The sequence below is a fragment of the Biomphalaria glabrata genome, chromosome 6 (assembly GCF_947242115.1).
Source record: "Biomphalaria glabrata chromosome 6, xgBioGlab47.1, whole genome shotgun sequence".
NCBI classification, from domain to species: Eukaryota; Metazoa; Mollusca; class Gastropoda; family Planorbidae; genus Biomphalaria; species Biomphalaria glabrata.
In genome coordinates this window covers 45,374,769-45,401,595 of record NC_074716.1, presented here as the reverse complement: position 1 = coordinate 45,401,595, position 26,827 = coordinate 45,374,769, and the positions used below count along the sequence as shown (strand labels likewise).

General features: G+C 35.2%; 2 protein-coding genes and 1 long non-coding RNA gene across 5 annotated transcripts in view; 2 read left to right on the top strand and 1 right to left on the bottom strand.

Moving 5' to 3' along the window:
• Positions 1-12,011, top strand: part of LOC106057549 (uncharacterized) — a 123,808-nt gene extending 111,797 nt beyond the window's left edge. For all 3 annotated transcript variants that reach the window (XM_056032315.1, XM_056032317.1, XM_056032316.1), the window contains exons 3-9: positions 296-476; positions 1,559-1,776; positions 4,432-4,574; positions 7,162-7,396; positions 8,613-8,831; positions 9,712-9,793; positions 10,622-12,011. In XM_056032315.1, coding sequence (XP_055888290.1) covers positions 296-476; positions 1,559-1,776; positions 4,432-4,574; positions 7,162-7,396; positions 8,613-8,831; positions 9,712-9,793; positions 10,622-11,660 — 2,117 coding nt within the window. In that variant the 3' untranslated portion in view covers positions 11,661-12,011. The remainder of the gene's footprint in view (positions 1-295; positions 477-1,558; positions 1,777-4,431; positions 4,575-7,161; positions 7,397-8,612; positions 8,832-9,711; positions 9,794-10,621) is intronic.
• LOC106057545 (hyaluronidase conohyal-P1) overlaps positions 1-26,827 on the bottom strand; it is a 199,086-nt gene that overhangs the window by 52,516 nt on the left and 119,743 nt on the right. The window lies entirely within an intron of this gene.
• LOC129926707 (uncharacterized) lies at positions 24,022-26,826 on the top strand. The gene is made up of 4 exons (XR_008778413.1): positions 24,022-24,096; positions 25,429-25,535; positions 25,889-25,957; positions 26,321-26,826. It is a non-coding gene; the product is annotated as an uncharacterized LOC129926707 (long non-coding RNA).

The following is a 26,827-nucleotide window of genomic DNA, read 5'->3' as shown; positions in this document are numbered from 1 at the left end:
ATTATTTTCCTCATTTCGATAGTATTATTCCTTCTGCTCATTTGTATTTCACTCTCCTGTCTTTTGTTTGTTATCAGAAAATGTTAAATTTGGCACTGAATGGTAGGAGAAAGCATGTTCTTTTTACACAACACCAATTAAAAGTTAATAAATCCAAAAATAAATTTAGTTTAATGGGGGTCAAATCAACGTTGGCATCGTTAATTAGGAGAGAAAGAGTTAATGTTGGTTTTTACGTCATACACGTATGTTTATTTATACACTAAGTATAAATCTGTGTTTCTATTTCTTGCAGTGGACACTCAAGCAACATACAACATTCATGCCAGCGGCTGCAATGACCAGAAGCTAGAACTGACCTGTCCGCAGTACCACAAGATAGCCATCAAGAGAATCTTCTATGGGACCAAGTACATCAGCTGCGCCTCTCGTCTGCCTGCTTATAAGAATGTCAACGCCTCTGCAACAAACAGAAGGTAGGTGCCATTATGTTAAAAAGAGTGCCCTGTGTTGGTTGAATGTTCTGTTGTGAGGGGGTTCTCTTATGATAAATAAACTTAAGCCCTCTAACGTTAAGGGTCAACGTAATGATTAAGAAATTTAAAGAGCCCTGTATTGGCTGAAGGTTCTGTTTGAATGTTATCGCAGTCCTCTTGTACACAGTGTAGTATTTATATTTAGTGCTAAAATTTTAATTAAAATTTGGCTGGCGTGTTTATGAATTTTTGTTTTAATTAATTTCAACTGCTAATATCCGAACAGTGTGCATGTTTTTCATTAGACAATTTGGACAAGGGCAATTAACTGGCAAGATAAATGAAGTATTAAATATTTCTGTTTTTACAAAGCTTATATCAACTCACTCTGTTTGTCTGATAAAAAGGTTGCACAAGTTATTTCTCCCACGCCCATTCTCGGATCAAGTTTAAACCTTGCACAATTATTCATTGTCTTAGACAATGCATGAATCAATAAAATACAATTGTTTAATACAAAAAAAAAAAAAACGGAAATGAACCATTCCGTATTCATAGGTATTGCTAAATGGGTAGGGTTTTTGCCTTATTAGATAAGAGATACCCCCCCCCCCCAAACATTTTCGGAGCATGTTGAATATTTAAACAACTATTTATTTTACCTAACAAAACATGAATCTATAAATTTAATCAATTAGACTATTGATTATTGGTAAGTAATTATTTTGTTTGATATAGAATAAGGGAAATAACTTCTACATTATAGCGAGATATTGTTGTATGTGCGGAGTTCGCCCCCTAAGATGAGCTTTTTTTAAATGATTTTTTTAAATATTTTTCTTGTTTGCACTGACATGTCAACAATTAAGACATTCAGATTTAGTAAAACATATTCCTTAATGTGATAATTATGCAGGCAACCCTAGAGGTCACAGGTCAACTTAGTTTATCACGTCCCATAAAAAGTGTCAAAATGTCTTCTCTTATCATCTGCTTCCGTCCTACTTACCCCCCTTGCTTATCTTTCCTACACAATTCGTCATCGCCATGGCCGCACGATATCACTGTCACTCTCTGTTTAGCCGCTACAATGTCAACATGACCTCTGCCCAGTGCTGCCAGAACACCCACGTGTCGGACTGCCTGATGGACGCGGAGACCATGTACTCGACGCTCAACACCAAGTGTTCCGGCTACCAGAGCTGCGTCCTGGAGGTGCAGAAGGCCCAGACCAAAGACAAGTGCCGCTTCGTCAAGTCCTACACTGACTTCATGACCATTGTCTATGACTGCATTGATGGTAAGTGCAACAGTCCCGACTTATTCTACTCATCATCATCATCACTCCTTTGTGTTCCTCATGGAACATAGGGCCTCGACAAAAAACACGCCACTCTCCACGGTCTCTTGCTAGTTTTTTTTTTTTATGGTTTCCCAGCTCTTCCCGGTCTTCTCTGCTTCTTCAAGTACACTGCGTCGCCATGTTCTTTTTGGTCTTCCTCTGCGTCTTGTTCCCTGGGGGTTCCACTCTAAGGCCTGCCTAGCTCTGTTGCTGGAATCTTTTCTATATTGGACTTATTCTATTAGTTGTCACTATGTTCGTAGTAGTTAGTTCCCCCTTTTCAGAAATTGCGAACTAAAGGGCAGATGATATAAAGGTCATCTGTTTCTACGGTTAACGAGGGTGTCACTTGGCCAGCACAACGACCAACCGCCTTTACGTTTCCCAAACTAATGTCAGGTACCCATTAGAGCTGGGAGGACTCAGAGGCGCCCAAAAATCTCAAAATTAAAAATCCCGGTCTTCACCAGGATTCAAACCCGGGTCCACCGGTTCAGAAGCCAAGCGCTTTACAGCTCAGCCACCTTTCCTCCCTGTTGTCACAATATATTAGAGTTAAAATAGTAGATCTATGTTTAAGCTTCTCCACCTTACTCTTCTTAGTGTAACCCATTGAGGTCCTACACAAAAAATGTATTAACTCTTTCTCTCCGTAATTATTTATCACATTCTAGGGGAATCAACGTTGGTATTGTCAGTTAGGAGTGAAAGAGTTAATACAACAGTATCTCTCCTTGTCTAGAACAGGAAACCAGAAATATGGATAATAATAATATATAGACTTTCAAAACATTGTTCTCCATCTAGTAGAACGCTATAAACAATATCAAACTCAACGCATTCTATTTATAAACCCATCACTACGTCAACAATGAACTACAAAAATATAAAAAAAAATAACAATAAATGGCCTTCACTATTATTAGCCCCTCGTTAGCAGAAGTCAACCTCGATCTGAACCCTATTGTATTTAATGACGTCATACCATTCACTACGTAGCTACGTACTCAATAATTGCATTATTTCTCTTTGACCTTTTATCAATGTAAGGCAGGAGCATCTTTAAACTATAATTTTGTTAACTGGTGGGCAAACTATGGCCCGCGGGCTGGATATGATCCGTTCTTGTACCAAATATTATAATTTAGAATATAAATGAATAAGCATGTCTGAGGTAGAAGGTAGAAGGAGCACGCGTATTCTATGCCAGTTATAAAAATTCCTTGTATTAAATTTGATAATTCTTGGCTTTAAAGAAAATATATATTATTTACAAGAGGAATGTCTCACATATTTTTAATCAACCCTATTAATTTAAAAGCATTTTCATGTAGATATCAGAAGCAGTATTAGAGGGTCTCAAGTGATGCAAACGCCCAAAGCTTCGCTCCTCGAAGGGTCCCACGCCTTAAAGTGCCCTCGCGATAAAAATAATCTTTTGCCACTGTCAGCCCTGCTTACAAATATTCGAGGCCCTGATTAAATGAAAATAATTTAAATACATTAAATAATTTACTGGTAACCTGCCGTTTTAGAACTTGCGGTCCATTGGAAATATATTACGTGTATTGTTGCGATTTCTTCGACATACCGCCTTCATTTTCCCCCAAGAGAATTGTGCAGAGATATATGCCCTCAAGGCCATCCCCAAAAATCCAAAAGATCAAAAACCAAGTTTTCACCGGGAGTTAACCTTGTAATCACTCGGCCAATCCTGTCCCTCAAATATTCAATAACATGCCCTGCTTCTGACACTCCATATTATTACCATATGTACATAACCGGAACAGCTTTCACTTGCTCTTTTAATTTTCTTGATTACATAATCGCTGAACGACAAATGTACCTTTATGTCTAAAGAACTAAAAAAAAATTAAGCCTAAGTCTTTTTTCCTATGATTTTCAGAATATAAATGTGGCATTGTGGCTAAATGATAAAGCGCTTGGCATCAAAACCGATTGGTCTTGACTTCGAATCCTGGTAAAGACTTGAGCTTAGAGATTCTTAGGATTTTCTAATCCCACCCAAATCTAATACCTACCCGACATACGCTGTGGAGTTAAAGGCGTTTGGCAGTTGTGCTGGCCACATGCACAACCTTGTTTACCGTCTGCCATATGAGTACCTTTACCTTACCTCAACCTTCCAGATATAATTATTTTAGGTAACTAGACCTCAGAGATCAGTGACTTGCTGCCTTAGCGTAACATAGTTTATTATCATGGAGTTCTTGTTTTTAATAGCGCGATTCATAATCTCTTAAGACTGTGTCATCACACAGCGAGTCAGACGTGGATATCGAAAACACATCCTAGGAAAACACAAACATTTCTACATCAGCATGACCCTACATGTGCTCACGCAGATGTGAGATCATAAATACACATGAATGTTGTAAACACGTTGTACTGTCAACATATCAACATATCATGCACACCTTCTTATCAACATCACCAAGTTAATACCTCCCCCCTCCCCGCATTTTTTTTATCCCGTCTCTTTACCTCATCGCTTATCTTTCTTTATCTATTACCTTTGCATCCCAGCGTCTTAATGTAAATCTGTCTTGGCCTCGAACCCTGATCCACTCGTCTATTTCTCTTCCTGCACAGCTGGAGACATCGTAAACTTCTGTACGGATGACACCAAGCGGGGCAGGAGCTTGTACCTCTCCAACAAGGAGTACCCGTCCGCCATCAAGCCACAAGCGGAGAGGACCGACTGCCAGTGCATCATCCGGACACACCACGCCCAGGTAAGTCGAAGCCGGAAAAGCGCCGCAGGTAATCGGAATTATCGGTATCTGGGAAGCAATAACAAGTTTGGGACCAACAATATATAGACAAGGAGAGAACATCTGCAAGGGAATTAACTCCTGGGCAGTAGCTTACAGGTAAACTCCAACATGAGTGAGTCAGATGATATCAGCAATAGAAGTGTTGTATTTTTTTTCACGGAGCATCAGACGCAAGCTTCATAAACAACACATTTTACACCAGCTTATGCTAAAGAATCATAATTGGAATTGTGGGTACATTCTCGTTCTGAGAACTGTCTTTGAACTTATAAAACATTAAGTAACAATTACATAGCTTGTAGAGGTCCCAACACAATTACATAGCTTGTAGAGGTCCCAACACAATTACATAGCTTGTAGAGGTCCCAACACAATTACATAGCTTGTAGAGGTCCTAACACAATTACATAGCTTGTAGAGGTCCCAACACAATTACATAGCTTGTAGAGGTCCTAACACAATTACATAGCTTGTAGAGGTCCTAACACAATTACATAGCTTGTAGAGGTCCCAACACAATTACATAGCTTGTAGAGGTCCCAACACAATAACATAGCTTGTAGAGGTCCCAATACAATTACATAGCTTGTAGAGGTCCCAACACAATTACATAGCTTGTAGAGGTCCTAACACAATTACATAGCTTGTAGAGGTCCTAACACAATTACATAGCTTGTAGAGGTCCCAACACAATTACATAGCTTGTAGAGGTCCCAACACAATTACATAGCTTGTAGAGGTCCTAACACAATTACATAGCTTGTAGAGGTCCCAACACAATTACATAGCTTGTAGAGGTCCCAACACAATTACATAGCTTGTAGAGGTCCTAACACAATTACATAGCTTGTAGAGGTCCCAACACAATTACATATCTTGTAGAGGTCCCAACACAATTACATAGCTTGTAGAGGTCCCAACACAATTACATAGCTTGTAGAGGTCCCAACACAATTACATAGCTTGTAGAGGTCCCAACACAATTACATAGCTTGTAGAGGTCCCAACATAATTACATAGCTTGTAGAGGTCCCAACACAATAACATAGCATGTAGAGGTCCCAACACAATAACATAGCATGTAGAGGTCCTAACACAATTACATAGCTTGTAGAGGTCCTAACACAATAACATAGCTTGTAGAGGTCCCAACACAATTACATAGCTTGTAGAGGTCCCAACACAATTACATAGCGTGATCGTAAATTTCGTTCTCGATGGTTTGTCCAATACATGAAAACAAATCTTTTTTATTTAATTGATTTTTTTGTGCTAATTAGCAACGCTTTAACCGTGAATACACATTGGTTCAGAAAAAAAGCGTTTTTCTTTGTTTATGTCGTTGTTTTTGTTGTTGTTGTTTTTTTTTTTTTTTGGGGGGGGGGGGGTCAGCACTGGGCATCATGTACCCTAGCTACGCCACTTCATCAATCTAGAAGTCTGGTTCCGGTTGGCTACAGACAAGTTGTACGTAACTGCTTGCGTTGTGTGTTTTGATTTGTAGGTTTCATATACTGTAGAGTCGGGATGAATGGGAGGAGTCTGAATGATCTTTTAAAGGAACCTCTATAGTAGTCGGTGAGCAATGTCCCAGGACTATGATTTTAATTAATATATTTTCTTTAGAACTTTTTTTTATTTTCCCTATGGATTAATTATAGCTTTTTTTTTAAAATAGGAAACCTCAGAATTTGCGCTATTCAATTTTGGCTTTATCATCATAGCAGTCCTTGGGCCTCTTTTCTTAGCCTCTGTTATGGACCCTCTTGCTTCTTTTGTGGGCTTTTTAATTTTAGAGCGTAGCATTACGTGATGTTAAACAACGTAATTTGGAGACATTTTGATCAAAATTTGTTAAACTTAAAATAGGTTAAGTTGGAATGATTTTTTTTTACTTCGTGCACAATTTCCTAGACTTGTAAAACAGTTATCTATGATGACGCCTAGATATTTATAAGACTTCACTTGTTGTATCGATGTGGTCTTTATCTGGAGTTCGTGTATCATTTAACTCACAGTGTCACATATATTACAGTACCACTAGCGTTGATACCTAATGACGATCCAAAAATGACGCGAAAATGATGTCACGTACAAGTTCAAGGACAAAGAACATAATATGAATATTAGAATAGCAAAGAATGTAATCCATGTAAGAAAGAAAGACTGAGAGCCCTAACTTAGGGACTGATACATTTTTCAACCTTTTTTTGTGCTATTTTCTACATTTTGGGCCACGTATTTTGGACATTACTGCAATAAATTAATCGGAATGAGTCAAAACATAAATATACATTTCCGATTTTGTACGCTAGGACTAATTTGGTCTTCCTTTTCAGTATTGCTATTAAAGCAAGTCACTGGTGGCCTGAATCAGACATGGAAAACCAATGATTTGGCTGAATCTCAGTCTCTAATTAGCAAACACGACTACATTAACACATTTATTACGTAGGACGTACTTATCTTTTCTTTTGAACAAACGTCATCCATTTATAATCAAAGATAAGATATTAACATTTTTTTTTAATCTTTTATTTTGTAGGGTATAAGCATAAACACTATCGACATTCTCCTGGCCTATACCGAAGGACACTCTATAGAGTGCAGACGATCTCTGAAGATACAAGACTACATGGCCTACTCCAAGACGATCCAGTGCGCTAATGGAGGGAACTATGGTTTTAAGTCCCTGTACAGCCGCCCAGTACACAATGTCACTTTGACTCTGTCCAGTTCGCCTGGTCAAGGAATGGGATTTGTCTGGCTCCAAGCTAAAGGTTGTCTGTATTTTTCTCTCTAATATATATATATATATATATATATATATATATATATATATATATATATATATATATATATATATATATATATATTTATATATCCCAGTAAGATTTTTATGCATATATAATATAATTTCGACCAGTTCCAGGTAACACATGCTTATTATTCCAGCGAAGTAAGTCTCAAAGACATTATCAACAAATACATTCGTAATCGAATATCACTAGGCCTTACTCTTGCTAAGGTTGTGTTTAAACACATACACTTTAAAAAACAGACGTATTTAAAACAAGCCCTACTCATTCTATTTTTTACAGCTCCTCTCTTCATGTTTCATATTCACGGGCAGTGGGTGGGTGGACGCGTTCTCGAAAACGGCTCTAACGATTTTCTTAGATATTTGACATTTGATTTATATCTTTGGGAAGAGAATTACTTGCTGTTTATCTACACTGGGAAACTCTAGTTACACCGTTATAATTTTTCAAACTTAAAAAATAAATCAAATTGAGGACTAGAAAATCTTTATCTTGAACAGATTACTCCTTCAGGTACTTCCGCATGTTGGCCATATTCACTAAAGGGTTTAATAAATAAATAGACTTTCAGGAACATTTTGTGTCCCGTCTGGATCTAAAGGTCTAACATTAGAATTTTATATACTTCATTCAACACAACACTATTTATAATATAGTTTTCTCTCAGTGCAATCCAATAGCCGTTCTTCCTCACTATATTTCTTGTTATTTGGCCTCTTCCATTTAGTTGCAGACAGGGCCGGCTTAAGGGCAGCTGCAGCCTATGCTGCAGCAGTGGGCCCCACACTTTCATAGGCGCCGCGCTAATTCTAGGTGTAAACTATTAAATCTCCTGAAAAATAGACATAATTGTCATTTTTGGGGGTGCCAATCCTACGCGCGATTAAAAAAAAAGGCGAAGTTAACGTTCATGTAATTAAACATTTATTGCAAAGACGAATTTATTTTCTAACACAAAATCTTAATTTTGACATTATACTTATCCCTACATTGACTGGGCCTCGCGCAATCCGTTTTGCATAGGGCCCCGCAATTGTTAGGGCCGGCCCTGGTTACACACACAGCAATCTATAACAAGAATACATATTTATTATGAACAACGCAGACAATAGCTAAAACGTAATCGCAAAGCTCTCTTTCCAATCTTTATAAAGGCCATTTGTTATGTCTGCAGCCAATGACGCTGACGAGATAGTGGAAATCTTCTGTGGTCAGTCCTTGCAAGATTTACTCAACCGTATCAAGCATCAGCTAAATGCACTGAACCGTGACGTCACGAAGACCACAGTCCCTGTCGAGAACGTCACACTGGCCAGTGAGAATTACCCTCTAGACAAAAATGGTACCGACGCCTCGGTGGGAGCCAGCGTGGACAACATGAATTCAGATATAGGTCAGTGGAGCCCAAAATAGATAGCAATAAACTCAATTTTGTTGATGTATTGATTAAGTAACTAATGTCTATATCAGGGCCGGATTAACCACTGTGCTTTACTGGGGCTTCACCCATAAAAGGGGGCTTTCACATAATAAATAATTTGTAACAATATGTGCATATTAAGTATAAGAAAATAAGAGAAATTAACTACCGGTATTTAAAAAAAACAAGTTATCTCTTCACAAATATACATGCTTTTATAATAATTATCAAGATTATTATCTGCATTTATATTGAAGCTTGAAAAATCCGACACAGATACAGTTTGAGCTTTTTTTTTTGTTTTTTGAAAAGCAAAAAAAGGGTAAAAAAAGCGGGGGGGGGGGGGCGTTTTCATTTTTTTTACTTGAAATCTTTAGGTTTTTGCCTAAAAATGTCATAGCAAAAGATTGAGGATCCTCAGAAGAGATTAAAAAACAACAACAGATGTTTGAGCTTGGCATCTTCCAACATAGGGAGATACTCTTCCATTTATAGTGCTAATGATGCTAGAATTTCTCCCTTTATAAAGAAAATATAAAGATGAATGCACAGTTGTTTGAAATAAGACATGCCTCTAGGTTAAACTGCTTTCAAAAAAATATTTATTACAAAACACGATATGCAATGTGTAGATAGTTTTAATTTGATCTCATTTCAAATAATTATATGTATGACTTATTGTGCTATCTGATGAAGTAGACTAAGTCAATGAAACCATTTACCTTCATTCATTTCCACATCACAAAATCAAAACATTAAACACGGTTCACTCCCTTATCTGCTAGAGACTGATAGATCCTTGAAAGAGAACGTTTCTTTTTGTCATTGTACATTTCTTCTTGTTTATTTTCAGCTGCCATTATCATTGGTATCGTGGCTGCAGCTTTTGTACTCATAGCTATGGTGATTGTAGCCATGGCCATACATTGTAGAAGGTTAGGAATCGTTTATTCAAATATGAATACACCAATTATATAACTATTTTTACTTTATACTTGTAATATTTTTTTTCAATGTTCAGTTGTTGGCACCACCGGGTCTCTACTGAATTAATATGCTCTCTGATAGCATTAATCAATTTGGTTTTAAAAATAACAGTAATATAAGTCCAAGTTCAAATTGTTGACATATAATCAACACTTATGGGCCTCCTAGCAAATGAATGGATTTTAGTCGAAACTTTGTTTTAAAATTATTAAACGGAAGAAACAACTACAGCACTGGATATAGATAAAACCTTAACTAAGCATAAAACATCTGCTACTAAAAGATTTATCTTCGGCCAAGTTTTGATCCACAATATTCAATATGGTATTCGTTAGAGTTAATATTAGTTAACATTAGTTAACTCATTCTCTACGTAATTATTTTGGAAGGAATTCTTCATTTTGCTCATTACTATTTCACTACCCTGTTATGATTGGGCTTCAATAGCTTTGTTGTTTGTTATCAGAAACTTTTGTATTTGGTATAGAATTTTATAGAATTTTATAGAATTTAAAGTCAAGTTTAAAAAAGTAAACATTAATTTAATGAGGTCAAAATCAACGATAGTATCGTCGTTTAGGAGAAAAAGATTGAACAAGTATACGTTTCAATTTGTGTACTTTAAACCGAACAAAAGACATGCACATACGTTATCATGCCGTATATCTAGTATGTTATCATGCCGTATATCTATAGAGTATATCTATATCTATTACAAGATGCTTTGCAGTATTATTGTATTAACGTAAGCTATCATTTCAATGTTCTGTTTACAGGACACGGAGGGACAAGTTATTAAATAAGCCGTTGGAGCTTTACCCGGCAGTCAACTCTGAGCCTCTTGACCTGTCTTCCTATTGCAAGTATGATTACGACGACGATCATGTCTGCTCGATAAACAGGTCCCCGATCAAAATGACGGCCATGGCAGAAGAAACCCCGACATCGAACCAACTTCGCCCCAACGGTTTCACCACCATGTCCAGGTCACAGGAGAACCACATCTACAGAGACTTGACCCCTAGTCCTCCACTCCCGGCGGGGATATCCACGCCTCCTCCCTTCGCCCAGAACCAGCCGCTGCTGTCACAGAGGACGTACAGGGAAGTGTACTACCCAGGAGACCTCTCCCTCAGGTTCGTAAAGCCGCTGATCAACAAAAACAGGGGCGTCAACTCCGGGGCGATGCATGACATGGACATTTACGAGCCGCACGCACACATCATTCAAGGGCACTCAACTCTGCCATCCAACAAGAAGGCCGTCCTGATCAGCACCGGGCCGAAGAGTCCGCTCGGAAAGCGAAGCAAAAGTGTAACCTTCTCCCAACCCGTGGCCATGGTGACGCCCCTGAACGCCGAGAACGACGAAACCGTGGACCTCAAAAGTGAGTGCTGTGACGAATCTGAGGATCCGAACTACGACAACCTCAGCAAAGTACCCATTCCTGACACCATAGACAAATCAGACTACCCACTCATGTCCGACAAAGACGACTACTTCACTACCTCAGACAACGACATTTACTTCGGTGTCAGCCAAGGCAAACCGGAAGTCATCACCATCCCCAGATGGGAAAAGGAATACCGGGAAGAGTCTCCGGTCAGGCCGATGTCCACCTTTACCAACAGCCCAACTTCTCCCGATGAGCTCAAAGTGTTCCCTCCGCCTCCCTATGACCTTAGATTCTACTCCGACTCGGACGACACGGCGTACATGTCTGATTCCTCGTCCTCCTTTTGGTCACCATCGAGGCAAACCGGAAAACCACTGGTCATGCCCAAGCCCCAGAAAGCCGAAATGTGGGACAACTGACTTTGATTTTGTAACAACTAAAATCTTAGAAAGCAAAATCTAAAAACCATCTTCGTGGTTGTACCGTATAAACACATTGGAATATGTTTATCAAGTCAAGATTTAGTGTTTCTCCTTAGAGGAAGCTCTCAAGACTTATGCCAATACCCCATCGCACCAAATCTTGTCTCAAAGAGTATTAAATCACAACTCACTATGAAATGAGATTGGATTAAGACCAATCAAAGCCATTTGTAAGCGAATGAAGATCAAACATGTCTTGCACATTTCAAGACAAACACAACATCTTGTTCTGTAAACAAACGATTGCATTTATTTTTGTATTTCTTTTGAAAAGGCTAGCTTCTTGTATGAGAATATATATATATATATATATATATATATATATATATATATATATATATATATATATATATATATATATATATATATACTTAAAACTGTAATATATATTTCTATAATGACGTCATGTGTTTTGGCGTTTCAAGCTCTTCAATAACGTCATTTTTTACTCTGGCTAGCTCCTCGCTATTTAGAAGTTTCATTTCTAAAAGCAAAGACAGCTTTACCTTTATGGTTTCAATAAGTGACACATGAAAAGCGGAAACACTATTCGTGAAGCTAAACACATCTGCAATCTTTCTGAGGTACATTGACCACACTTGGAGATGCTAGGGCCGGATTTCGGAAGTAGCATTTTCCAGATGATAAAAATGCTATCTACACTTATCCCAAGGAAAAAAAAAAAAGTATGGCAAGACTTTGCTAAGATCAGATCTGATTATGAAGCTGTGCGTCAAACGGTTGCAATGATCTTGTAGAATTATTGAACATTCTTCTTATGTTGTGCAAGTTAATATTGTTATAGTATTAGACTTTGTCATCGGGAGAAATGGCTTTAAAAATATACTCTCTGCTCTAGCTTGTCATTTAATAATTAACACAATAACAAAAGGATGATGTAATGAAATCAATGTTGGTAGCTACCTTACTGCCTTCCATCTGTTGCCTTCAGTGCAGACAAGTTACTATGAACCATAAATCAGACAAGTCACTATGTAATTACCAATCAGACAAGCTACTATTACTATGTTATCACAAATCAGACAGGCTAGTATGTAAGCATCTAACAGACAAGATACTTTGTAAAAATTTAACATTCAAGTTTACTATGTAAGCACCTGAAAGTCAAATAACTTTTTAAGCACCAGACAGAAACATTATTTTGCCATACAAGTTACAATGTAAGCATCTAACAATAAAGTTATTATGTAAGCTAAAGTCAGAAAATAATATATAAGTAACATTACAAGTTACTATGTTATTGCCAGTCAGACAATATTACATAAGCTACAGTTTAAAAAATTGCAACGTACGCTAGGGTTACATCTAGCTCCTAAATCTCGCATTTTACCTTAAAATCACTTTGAAATAATCAATGTGCATTTGATCTGATTTTATCTTTTAGTACATTTCACTTATAAGATACGAATACGATGTGTATTAGAACACAGAGAATTTTTTTTGATTTTAGATGAATTATCTATTTATGAAGAACACAATTTTCTTGTACTCATGCATTAAGTAAAAATTTTTATAGCTTGATTATTTCATTCCAATGATCACTAGACTAGTAGAGATGTTCATCTATGACGGACAGGTATATATATATATATATGTCTTTGTGGTCAACACAATAACAATGTAAGTGTTGACAAGCCTTGGTTTTGCAAAGTTAGATGATAATTTGTATGCACTTTTGAGCACAGAATGATTACATGTTCCAAGCTCTTCCGTTTCAAAGACATTTTTGTTTGTTTGTTTACTGGCAAGGTTAAGGTTCACATTTGCGACCTTGACACTATTTAGTCGATGGTGAAAATTCCCAATAAATTATTTCATTGTTTATTACAATTCGTTACATGTTGATATGAAATTCTTATGAATGACGCAGCTACCTAAATATAGCAAACAATATTTGATAGAGTTACATTTGGTATGTAAAAAAAATGATTATTTGTACGAAATAACTCATTTTGTTAGTATTTTTAAAACAACCACCGCTGACCTATGTTGGCTTGTACGTGGTATGTTGACCATTGCCGTAGAAATAAAGTTAAAAAAAGAATAGTTCCCTTTTCAGACCTTGCGATCTATAGAGAAGATGATGCTAAGGTCATCTGTTTCTGTGGCCAACGGCTACTGAGCAGGGTGTTTTGTGGCCAGCACAATGACCGCCCGTCTTTAATTTCCCCAACTTATGGCAGGTACCCATTAGAGTTGGGTGGAGTCAGGAGCGGCCTAAAAATCTAGAAATTCAAAATCCCAGTCTTCACCAAGATCCGAACCCAGGACCCCAAACGCTAAACCACTCAGCCACAGCGCCTCCTTTGCCATAGAAATAGTCCTTTGTTTTGTTTGTGCTATTAGAATTTAACCATGCGGTGTGCTTTTGCTCTGAAGGAATGACCTGTCAGCCAATGTTCATGGAATCGAGACTAATCGTTATGGCGGTAGGACTCAGCACTGACCTACTGACCTCGCAACGAGCTATTGCTCTCCATCCACTGCCCACATAATGCCTGGTCAGTTTGTGTGTGTGGGGGGGGGGGAATATCCCGTCTGTCATAGTTTTGTATAGAATTTGGAAAAAAAAAATTCTAGGCAAATTAACAGTATTTCTGTGTTAAAGTATTTTCTCTTAGATCTTGTTTTTTTTTTTTGTTGTTTTTTTTTACAATACTAATCTCACATGTTGCACAATAGTTTAGACTTAAATAAAAATACGTAGTAGAGAAAGACTTAATTGAAAGCCTGTGTAGGTTTTAAATGCTAAGTTTTTGTTTCTTTTTATTGAAATTAATGAAAGCAATCCATTTGCAAGTGTCCCTAACACTAAACTATCACGTCTGCTGTGTCTATTTATGTCCAATCCTATTGTATAAAGTTATATCTGATCACTCGTGTCTGCTCTTCTTGTATAAAAAGCTGTAAATATCTTTCAAGTTTCACTGTGCAACAGTTCAGTCCATGCTGCCATAACCTATGTAAATAGTGCCACCAAAACATTTGAATTAGCACTTGACTATTTATAGTTATAGTGACAATATTTCGAAACCGTTAATACATATTAACAAGTCAGAAAGAAATTCAGTAAGAAAGTCAGAAAGAAAGACATAAACTTAAATAGAAAGAAAGAAAGAGAGACATTTAGATAGAAAGACAGAATTATAGACTTAAAAGAAAGGCACTAGAGAAAGCAAGAAAATACTAAAAAGACAGACCGAAACTAAGATTAAAAATATATCTATTACATTTCAAACCTATACGTATATTATTATTTCCGTAGAAACAAGTTATTTTAAATAATAAATTAATTTTTTGAAATACCATTAGAAATAAGAAGAAATTTTTTGGCCAGTGCTAGGGGAACCTACAAAGTATTCATATTTTTGAACTAAGGACCTGCGATTGTTTCCCTTTCGAGTTTTTTTTTTTTTTCCGACTGAATGCCTGGGTGGACACTTCTCATTGTTGCCATTCCATGTTCTGTCCTTGCATTCAATTTGTTATTTTGTTTGTGGTGGAAGGGACATCTAAATAAATCAGAAAATAATTTTTATCATACAGAACAGTCGAGCTTTACAATAAATGCATCTGGGGAAATTCAAAGTCAATACACTATGAAAATGGTATGTGGAATTACCATGAAAAACATAGTTTGGTCCCAGATTGCTAGTTCTGTCTTTGATTAGCAGAAATACAACTCTCCATTATTTCAATGTTTGATACCCTATTACAACTTACAACTAAACTTGCTCTTCTGATTTGGAGGTAATCAACACAAGGATTATGTATCATTTTTAAATTTCCTTTAGTAATATGGTGATACTTTAACAAAAAGAATTTAAACACGCAAAAGTTGAAGATTCGCGTGTTAGTTTTCTTTCTGTTGGGAGGGGAAATGAAGAACAGACAAAAATTCAAATATTAAAAAAAAATAATTCAAAAAAGCGATTTTACGCCTAAATGTCCAAATATTTTTGTTTTCTTAAATTGCACAGACTACAGCACTCTAAGTCTCTCATGCACACTCTTTTTCCCTTTGCATGACATCGTGTGATGTGACATCGTCTGATGTGACATCGTGTGGTTTGCAGAAACCGAGTCTAGAGGGACAGGTACGGTCTCATCGAGTGCAAATAACTGTAAATACAATGACTTATTTATAATTTCGTATCAATGTGTACATGAATGATTGTCTTAGCATTGTGTATATTACAATATATGTTGTAACGATTGAATGTTCGATGCATCTACAATGTAAACCTATCACTTCTCTAATGTAATACATGTTTTAAAAAAACAAAAACAACATCAATCATTGCGCATCACTCGTTCTATTAACTCTTTCTCTCCTAATTATCGATACCATCGTTCATATAGTACCATTAAATTAAAAAATTAATTATTGGCTTTATAAACTTGAATTTGTGTTATATAAATAAAGTATGCATTCTCCTATAATAACCAACAGTAACGTTTTATGATTACAAACAAAAATGTTATTGAAGTTTAATCATAACAGGACAGAATGTACAAATACGAAAAAAAAAATAAACAACTATATCTGAACGTAGAAAATAGTTACGGAGAAAAAGAGTTAAGTTTCGTCTATATAGCATTATAAAATATAAAGTTATTTACATTATTCTTATTCGGCCAACATGAAGTATAATATAACATCATAACAAAATATATATATATATACAGTATTATACTATTATTATCATTATTACATGTGTATTCTTTACCGACGAAGACCTTTTAAGAAGTTTTAGTCTAATTATTGTGTACATTAAGTTTGTTATGTTCTTGTTCTATTCTTGACTTGTATATTTCATTGGAACCGATACCTAATGGTTTGACCTCCTTCAGTCGTAAAGACTATGGCTCATCTCGTCTCCTGAAACAGTTTGACTGTGGAGCCCTATTTCTGAGACACTCCTGTCCACATCTCCAAAATTAGTAATTACAAAAAAAGTAAAGTACATCAGGCATTGTGATCCTTGGAGCTGATTATATAAGGAGGATGCTATGTAGCTGGCACAACGACCAACAGTATCCGCTTTTCCAAACAACTATCAGGTACCCATTAGAGTTACCTGGACTCAAGGATTTCTAAATATCCCGAAAATATTCAAAGTCCTAAGCCTGTAGGTTGTTCACTTATTTAGAAAAACAAACAAATTATGTCTAGGAATTATAATTTTGTCAATCCTTGATTTTTGTTTTTATCGCTATATAATATTTTATGTTGATTTCAGTTTACCATTAAAATCCTTTGTTATTAAATCATTCTTATGAATGAATTGTTAAGTACTTTGTTGAGAAGGTTTCATCAATATCTTTATTCTAATGACTTTGTTTCATCTCTTCTGTTGTCATAACGAAAGTGACGTGCCTTGACTTTGTTTTCATTGAGGAGTTCTTCTTTGACCATTCAGCTAAATCTTTTGGTATGGGATTGTTTGGAGTCACATTTATTCATTGTTTTTTCTAATTCAGATATATTTACACCTAAAAAAGAATTATTAGTCTTAATATTTAATTTTAAAGAAGCGATGTGCTATAGTATGTACAACCCTGTATATGAACGAGTCTAGAGAAGACAGTAGGCCGATTATTAAAACCTTCTATGACCACAGAGGTGGTGCGAATTTTCATTTGTAGGCGATAACTATTTATGCTAATAAATGTAGAGTGTGGCTCAAAAGTAGGTTTACAGATTACCTCAATAGGAATCCCGGGGGGATTTTCAAATTCTCCCCCCCCCCTTCTCCCTTACCCTAGCTACGCCACTGACGTAGACTATTTATTTGAAAATTCGACACTAGAACAGCGGGAAATTCGTCATAACTGTGAACATCAACCATTGAATCTCTCAGTTGCTGGAAAGTTCCTCCTTCAACATTACGACATTCTTCCAATCTCTCCAGGTCACTCTGACACACACACTGCTGCACTGTAAATCTACTCTTTGGGCCCACCCTGTATGTTCGAAAATGTCAAATTTCATTGTAGACCTTTTCTTTCTTTCAAATTAGTCGCTTTAAACAACATATTTGTGACGATAATGATTATTATGGGAATTTGTTTATCGATATTGTTATGCTTATAACTACTTACAATTTCGATTGTTGTTGTTTTTTTTCAGTCTAACATTTAATTGAATTAAAAATAGAATATTTTAAAACGAAATATAATTGTAATGTCTAAACATAGACATAAATAAATATAGACTGGCCGATTAAAGAGTTTTATGAAAAGAAAATTTGTGACTTGCAATTTTGTGTACTTTATTGTGAAGCATTAATGAGCAGTATAAAAGTTAAGTATTCATATCTATTTCAGCCGTAACCTATATAAGTATTACAATATTTTCACTAGTGTTTTTTTTTAATTCTCTCAGCGTGGAGATCATGCAATTTTTCATATTTCGGAAATCCGAATACAATAGATATACATGTTTTCAAGTTACATGAAGTTACTTCCTTTTTCCAGTCTATATTTATTTATGTTTATGTGTCTAAATATTTGGACTTTTAAAATTTGTTATTTATGAAAGTAATGAAAACATTTTAAAAATTACTATTAAGGCTCATTTGGTCCTTTGGATAGCATTGCAATTTGTCAGAATGCTCTTTAGATATAGCTCGTCTTTTTTAAATTATTATATTGCAACGTTCATGAATATTTTTTTTTATATTATCTCAAATCCAGTTCAAAAGTTTCAACAACCTGGTCAAATGTCAACTATTATTGATTAAACATGTGTACAATTATGATAATAAGAATTTCGTTGTTTTCTTATATGTACCACGTGATACCACGTGATGTGGTATGGCTTTGAATATTCTGCGCAGCGCCGTCGTTTGCAATCCTGCAAGAGGTTTGGGCATGACGTCATGAAGCCCTAAAATACTTTGGATATGGAGCCCCTTGTAATAGACATAAGGCAATTAGTTTGTCTTTGCTCTTTCTTTAAAATGGTTTTTTTTCGTTGTTTTTTTGGTGGGGCTAGGGGAGGGCAAGCAAAGGGGGGGGGGGAGGGTTAATGGGATGGGCAATCAAGTGGGCCTAATAGATAGGCCTATCATAAACTTATCTGTGTAATAGGAGTGTGTTTATAAGAAGCCACTATTTGTAAAGGGTGTGTGTGGGTTGGTCAATGTAAAATATGTAAAAGTATATTTAACTAGTTACTAATGTAAATCTCTCAAAGAGTAAAGTGCGATCTGGGTTGTAAAGTGGGTAGATGTCATATATTTCAGACCAACAACTGGTCATCAGGCTTGTAATTTAAAGGCCACTGACCGCTTCTGGTGCTGGCATCAAGAGTGGCTATTAGTTAATTAGTTTTAGATCTCTTTTTTAAAAATAGCCCTGGTCATGTCTTTTACGCTAATATACACAAATCTGAGCCTTGCATTTGTATCTACATCACAATTAGTTATTGGCTTACTGAGCTGTGAAACATAGTAGTATAGTGATGGTAAGATGTGTTCTATAGTCCAGCCCCTTAATTGACATGTTTCTCCAAGTAAACAAACTCATACCCGGTTACCCTTGCAGAGGTGTGGCTTGAAGACCAGCCTCCTAATTATGATTAGGTAAACAAATCCAGCTCAGTGTTAACGTGTTAACATAACGTTGGTCCTGACTTTTAAAGTGGTCACCTGTCAATCTATGAACTCAATTGTATGGACTAAACCAGGGATGGCCAACCTTTGGTTCCATGCGCCAAAGAGCTTAAAAAGATAACAAAAAATGTCCAAAACTAACGAAATGAAAGAACATATTGTTGTAACCCTGCCTTGCACCAGTGCTTGAGGTGTGCACGAGCGCACTAGTGAACGTAAACAGGAAGACACTAGGATAGAGAGTATAACATTGCATCAGGGATAGTGAAGAGTCTGAATGTTTGGAAACTAAGAAGCCAACTTTTGTGCTGCCTGAAGGTTGTAGAAGGGACCTGGAGCGAAGCGGGGAAGGCTGTCGTTGGTCCACATTCGGGTTGCTATCTAAAGGACTGGTAAATTAGTAGCAAGACTCTGAGGAAGCTGAAGAATGTTATGTGTTTCTCCTAGTGAATAAACACCTGTCTTTATTTCCTGTTAAACTGTGTTGAGTTGTCTGCCTTTACGTTGAGTGCTTACCCTAGAGTTACAACAATACATTTTCACATACAAAAATTCCAACGCTAACATTTACATTAAACTAACATGTTTGTTGTCTTTTGGTCTAATTAGTTTTATAAACATTTCGGTCAATTTGGGTATCGTAATAGCTAGTAATTGCTGGATTTTCAATTTCGGGATTATTTGGCGCCTCTGAATCCACCAAGCTCTAATGGTGTACCTCACATTAGTTGGGGAAAAATAAAGGAGGTTGGTCGTTGTGCTGGCCATATGACACCATCGTTAACAGTAGAGCACAGAAACAGATGACCTTTACATCATCTGGCCTATAGATGTCTGAAAGGGGAACTTTACTAACTTACTTTTAATAGCTAGTAAATGAAATTCCTGTGAAACCTTTTTTTTTTTTTCTAAAATATGGTTAGGCCTATGTTTTTTCTCGATTTTTTTTTCGGCGTGAAATTTGCCACTTGTAATTGTGCAATGCGTAACTTTGGGTGCATGCACCATAGGTTGGCTACCCCTGGACTAAACAAATAAAATGGGGTGGGAGTTGTTTATCTCTACCTCTAGGGATCTAATCACAGCTAGACAGACGCCTGGTCAGCGTGACGTAGTTAACTAGCCCACTCAAAGGTCATGAAAAAGTAAAAAAAAAAAAAATTAGCCATCCATTGCAGGTATGTATGTAATGCGAATTTATAATGATAAGTTTCATTTCTATTTATATTTTAACACTTTGTCTTTGTAATATAAGTTCTTTGGTGCATATTCTTTTATTTTAAAGCGCATTATTATATTTTAAGAATAAGCTTTAATACATTCCATAACAGACATATATGAAATCACGTCCACTTTATACATATTAATAGAAGTTTAGGTACTACTGTGTACTTTTTACTATCCGGTCAACTATCATGCAATGATAGTCGGCCGGAGCCTAATATGGTTGAATAGTGAAAAGTTGCCGGAAATATGTCCGGAGCCAAAGCTACCATCCGATGCACCCCTAATATATATATATATTGTTATGATAGAAAAGAGTATATATAGCCGTATCTATGAATACTGAAGAATTAATGTCCCTTATTGGTAACAAACAAAATAATTACTTACCAGTAATTAATGACTAATCGGTTAATTTTTTTTTATTCTTGTCTTGTCTATGCCGATGAACCAAGCCGTTCATAGTCATAGGCAAACCATGATCACTTTTAAAATCATTTAAAAGACCTGAATTTGAACTCAAGCTCAAGCTTCTTCAAACCTACTCAAGCCAGCACACTAACCACTGTGCCAGAGAAGCACTTGTGAAAATAGGTTTAAAGTTATCTACTGTTAAAGCGGCAACCTACAAAGTATAAAGGGGGCTCATTCAACTTAAACTACGACTTCGGTCAAGTTCAGTTTCTTTCCCTTGTTCGATATCAAACAAAATTACCAATAGTAAACTAATTAACTGTTTTTAAATTGATTATTGTTTTGTCAGGTAAAAGAAATAATTGTGCAAAGTTTTAGCTTGATGATGCCTTGATTCGATATTACGTATAAGTGAAATATTGTGTCCACATTTTTTACCGGACAGAGAGAGTGAGTTGAAATCATGGAACTATACTAATGGAACACCAGCTTCGAGATTTTATGATCAGAGTGCCGTCGCGCATCTTTTTTCGCGCACCATACCAATTTGAAAAATCGATGAGGATGCCAAAGAAGAAATTTACTCCGAGAGCCACTTGGATTGACCTTCATTGAGAGTAAAACTTCCCCACACTATATTTTTTTAGATCTGTAAAAACTTTATCCATTTTCTGACTATCTGATAAAATAGATACAATTTCCCTGAATAATGGATCGTCACAAAAGATTTTTTTTTAAGGCCACTTCGTTAAAATAGGTGTTTCCAGTACTTCCTCATTTGGGTATTTTACACAAAATCTGGATTTTTTTTAATGTACATGTCATTTTTATCATCTGTTCCGCGCAACCAAACCATCCACTTTTCCCAGTCACCAATGTTCTTAACAAGATATCAAGAGAGAGAGGCTATTCCATTATTTGCGTAGTCCAGCCAGCTTTTTTTTTTGACAACCTTTTTTCGTTCTCTCTCATGAATGATATGTTTTGAAAATTAGTCTTACAAAATACAATTCCAAACCAACTCATGCAGTTATCGTCTTTTCACAGTATTGAGGAGTCATCCTTTTTGCTAGCCAGAGTGTTAATTGGCAAAAGTGAAAAATTCATTTTGTTTAAAAAGTAAATATTTATAACTATATCTTTTATATAATAATATATTTTTAAAATAATAATCTTTTATATAGACATGCTTTAATAGATCTAATAAATGATTAACTCGGACCTACCAATATGGGTATATAAATACTTAAATCTGGGTATTTAAAATTTCGAATGCGAATTTTTAAAAAACCGAACTTATATTGATAATATTGATCTAGATCTCTTGTATAATATCTAGAATAATATAGATCTAGATCTACAACACCTAGACTAAAGTTAAAGACTAAGGTCTAGATTTATTTAACGTTTTAAAAAAAAATCAATAGATCTAATATAGACAGTCATGAGATCCACTCTATTTTATCTAGATCTAGACCATACATGAGGATCAATAATTGTCAATATGAATATTTATAGTAATTCTAGATCTATAGATCATCTAGCCTGTCTATAGCTATACTTACTATTATACACTTTTACAGTAGGCCTATATGAGTATACTCATACGAGTCATACTGGCTATACTATAGTATAGACACTATAGTTAGTATATTATATATAGTTAATACTTTTTAATAGTAGATCTATAATCTATCAATTCTATCTAAATCTAGACTTCACTTTCACATCACATTCACACGATTATTGATACAGACAGTAAATGAAACGAATGCAGTGGTTATAGTAAAGTTATACTGATTATACTTAAAGTGACGATACTACTTATAGATCTACCAGTTGATAAACATCATCTTCATAGATAATAATCTACATCTATAATCATAGTGCGAAGCAGGACGTTTTGGCGCCGCCGTTTTGGCGCGAATGTCGTTTTGGCGCGAGCCGTTTTGGCGACGGGACGTTTTGGCGCGAAATACATTATGTACGTTTATTGTATTATTTCTTTTAAAAGAATTATTCATATCTATGTTTTACATGAGTGTTTGTGTTAAGACATATTTTTCACGTACTAAATGTAAATGTGTGTTTGTTTTTCACATCATTTTCTTTAATAAACATTTTGGCTTGTGTATGTGTGTTTATTAAGAGGTACACTTTTATTTTCACAGAAGTTTTTAAAGATATTACTTTAAAATTAAAAACAAAAATCGCGTGAGAGAGGGGAGGGGTGGAGGAAAGAGTATATACAAGGAGTGAAATGTGAGCAGAAGAGGGGGGGGGGCGGGATAGGTGTCACATGTAATGACCATTCCCAAGGAGGTGATCGCCAGACTCATGACGCCAACGACCAGTGCTCGGTGCTGGTCTTGTCTTCATTTGTTTAACTCTACCTGCTTCAATGCGAGATGTGTCACCCAAATCACCCCTACCCAATTTCTCAAAATATATTTTTTCAAAGTATCTTAGTGTCGTGAATTTGTTTCTATCTATTGTCGCCCATTGTGTTTGTTTACATTTGTGGATTCACGTTAGAGTTTGTACTGACCACATTCCGTGTCTTGATCTTTACTATGTGTGCAGTTATTGTCGTCATTCAGCGTAATAGAGCTTTAGATGTTAACATGGTTTTTGTTATATTTAAGTGTGACACTTAACTAGTTCGTATATTACACTGATGTCAAATAAAAAAAAATCCAAAAAGAAATCCAAAATGTCATCCAGTGCGATTAGCAGAACTCACATATAGCATGTCATTACCATTTAGGAATCTGACCTATTATAGGCCTATATTCATGAAATAGGCAAAACCTTTATAATTAAAAAAAAACAAACAATTCGCTGAACGGTGTTAGAATTCATACTATACATACAATATTATGATAGAGTGAAATAAACATTGTTATAAAAGCTACGTGATTATTAAATTATCGTCAAATGATATCTCGCGCCAAAACGTCCCGTCGCCAAAACGGCTCGCGCCAAAACGTCCCGTCGCCAAAACGGCGGCGCCAAAACGTCATAGTGCCCTTTATTTAGTCAATATAGTCAAGTCAAGATAGTGGAACGTAAACTCGAAGGTTTAATACAATACGGTATGAGTCTATGAGTTAGTATAAGATCTAATTATTTTGTTACTTTGTATGTGACAGTATGTCAATGTCTCAATTAAAATAATTAATATCATCAGCCATATCATTTTAAATATTTAAAAAGTAGACATAGATTTTTATTATATTATAAATAGATAGATTAGATCTACATATAATTTTACAAACTTTAGAAATGATTGATTTTATTTTTTATTGATAAGCCTTCTAGACTAGATCTAGCATCTCTAGCTAGACTCTAACATGTAGATTGTAGATCTTTGAATTGGATCGATATTCACCTTCTTATCTTCTATAATACAGACGTTACTTCAAAAAAGAAGATGATTACGTCCTACGCGTCATGCATTTAGTCATGCATATTATTAATATTAACCAATGACTTAAATTCTGCCAAGTCACTGGTCCTAAATTGTCTCTAAAGTCTGTAGCTGATTTGAGAGGCCCAACGAGGCAAGACGAGTCTATTAGTACTCTGTCTCTTGATCTATCTAGTAGGCCTACTAAGCTAGTGCATTAGCCATCTATAGTGTAGTTAAATCTTGACAACTAGTCTTCTAGATCTAAGCTTCTAGAATAATTAGATCTAGATCCAGTTTAGATTTAGAATATAAAAGTTTTTACTACCTAAAATACTAAATCTACTGATCTAAATTCTAGATATATAGATCCAGTTCAGATTAGGATATAAAAATATTCCACTAGCTAAAATTCTAAATCTACTGATCTATACTTAATAAGTTAATATGTTAGATATTATATGACATCTAAAAAAATTATTATTAAGATATAATTATAGATTCTAGACTAGTTATATATGTACATAAAATATATAAATAAAAGATAAAATTTATGCAGGCCTAGGTCCCATAAATTTATAATTGATCCAGATCTATCAGTAAAAGTTACCTTCGATTGGCAGTTTTACCCAATCTAATCTATACAAGACAATTTATAATCCATGCCTTGCCTACACCCCATATATATTAGTTTCCATTCCATGCCAGACCCATGAGTTCATGAAATAATAAATGATGTGGTGTCAAGTTGGATCTATCCCCTGAAATTCAGTACTTTAATATAAAACTCACATATCTAGTTAATTATTTGCTATGACACTCTGATAAACTTGGACTTGTGTGATACATATATGTTTCTTATCAGATTTAATTAATGAAGTTTTGGTGCATTTTAACCAGTAATAAGGCTACAAAAGTAGCATCAGGTGTATTCTAACCATTAGTATTTTTCCTGGCAACATTTCTATTCTAGTCTGTGATAAATTATAAATAAAAAAAAATGTTTGTAATGTTTCAGTTATTAACAAGTAGAACCATGGCAACCAGTTCTGATGATGTACCAGAATGGCTCAAGGATCATACTTATACTATTTCTACTCTCTGGGCATCCATTCAATATTTAATGTAAGTACTACTATACAATTTTTATTTTAGTTATCTAATAGATGTTTTATGAATTGTGTGATTTTCATGGTCAAGCAACATCCAAATATCTGGGATGGAATTTAACATTTTTCTCTAAGTTTTTTTTTTTTTATTTATAACACTCTTAAGCACATTCATCTTTCATGAATGCCTAATATACCTTGGCTGTTGTGCAGGCCATTCCTTTACAGTAAACTGTTAGATGAAATTAGGCAAAATTGTCTGATAATTTGTATGTTTGATACAACAACATTTTCAATTTAATAATATTATTTTTTAATTGTAATGTTTTCAAAAGAAATTAACCAATATGCCTAATTGTATAATTACAGTTATGTTTGAAAATGCAAGAAAAAGGCATGCACTCCTGAAAAGTCAATGATTGGTTGCACCTCTTAAAGGTAAGGTACTGCAATTTTTCCCATGTACTTTTCTCATAAGCTGAAGTACTTGTATTTTTGAAAAACTAGTTTTCCATGAAAATGTAAATCATAATATATGTTATAGTTGCTTTTAGATTAGTTCAATGTGCATCAAATTAACTGAATATCTGCCTTCACCTATAGTAATAATTCATAACTATTAAGGTCAGGGCCATGTCTACACATTAACGCAGTAGCTCCTTTTAGGTACAGACTATTTTTAGAATGGCAAAATTATATAACTATAATTAATAACATATATACGTTTAGCATGGTCAACACATATGTCACACAAATTTTTTTAATTTTTTAAAAAATCCTTTTATTTATTTTTATAACTAGATAACTTTCTGTTATGAGAAAAGATGAGATTCTTGGACTCCTGCATAGCACCACCAGAAAGGAAAATCCCATCATGTTGCAAAATAAAAGTCTTGGACCAATTTTAATTTAAGATATATATATTATACTGTAAGCTGTATACATATTTATGTATATCCTGTCATTCAGCCAACAGGTTTGGATTTAGTATTTCTTTAAATCTGTTCGATATTGTACTTGAAAACTATTAATCTGAGCCCCATTAAAACAAGAGGGAGTGCAGTGGATGAGTGGTAAGGGAAATTTTACTTTTTTTAAATTAAAATAAGAATCTAACAAAAGTAAACATATAAAATATGGTGCATTCTCCTTAAAACTAAAACCTGGTGCAAAGGTTTAAAATGTTGCCAAAAAAAGGCAACATCAATTAAATATTCTTAATTCCCTTTGCAAAACTTACTGAGAAGAACATGCAAGTTGTTCCCTCATAAGTTTCTTGACAGAGGAAATCTTGTTTATATTAGATTT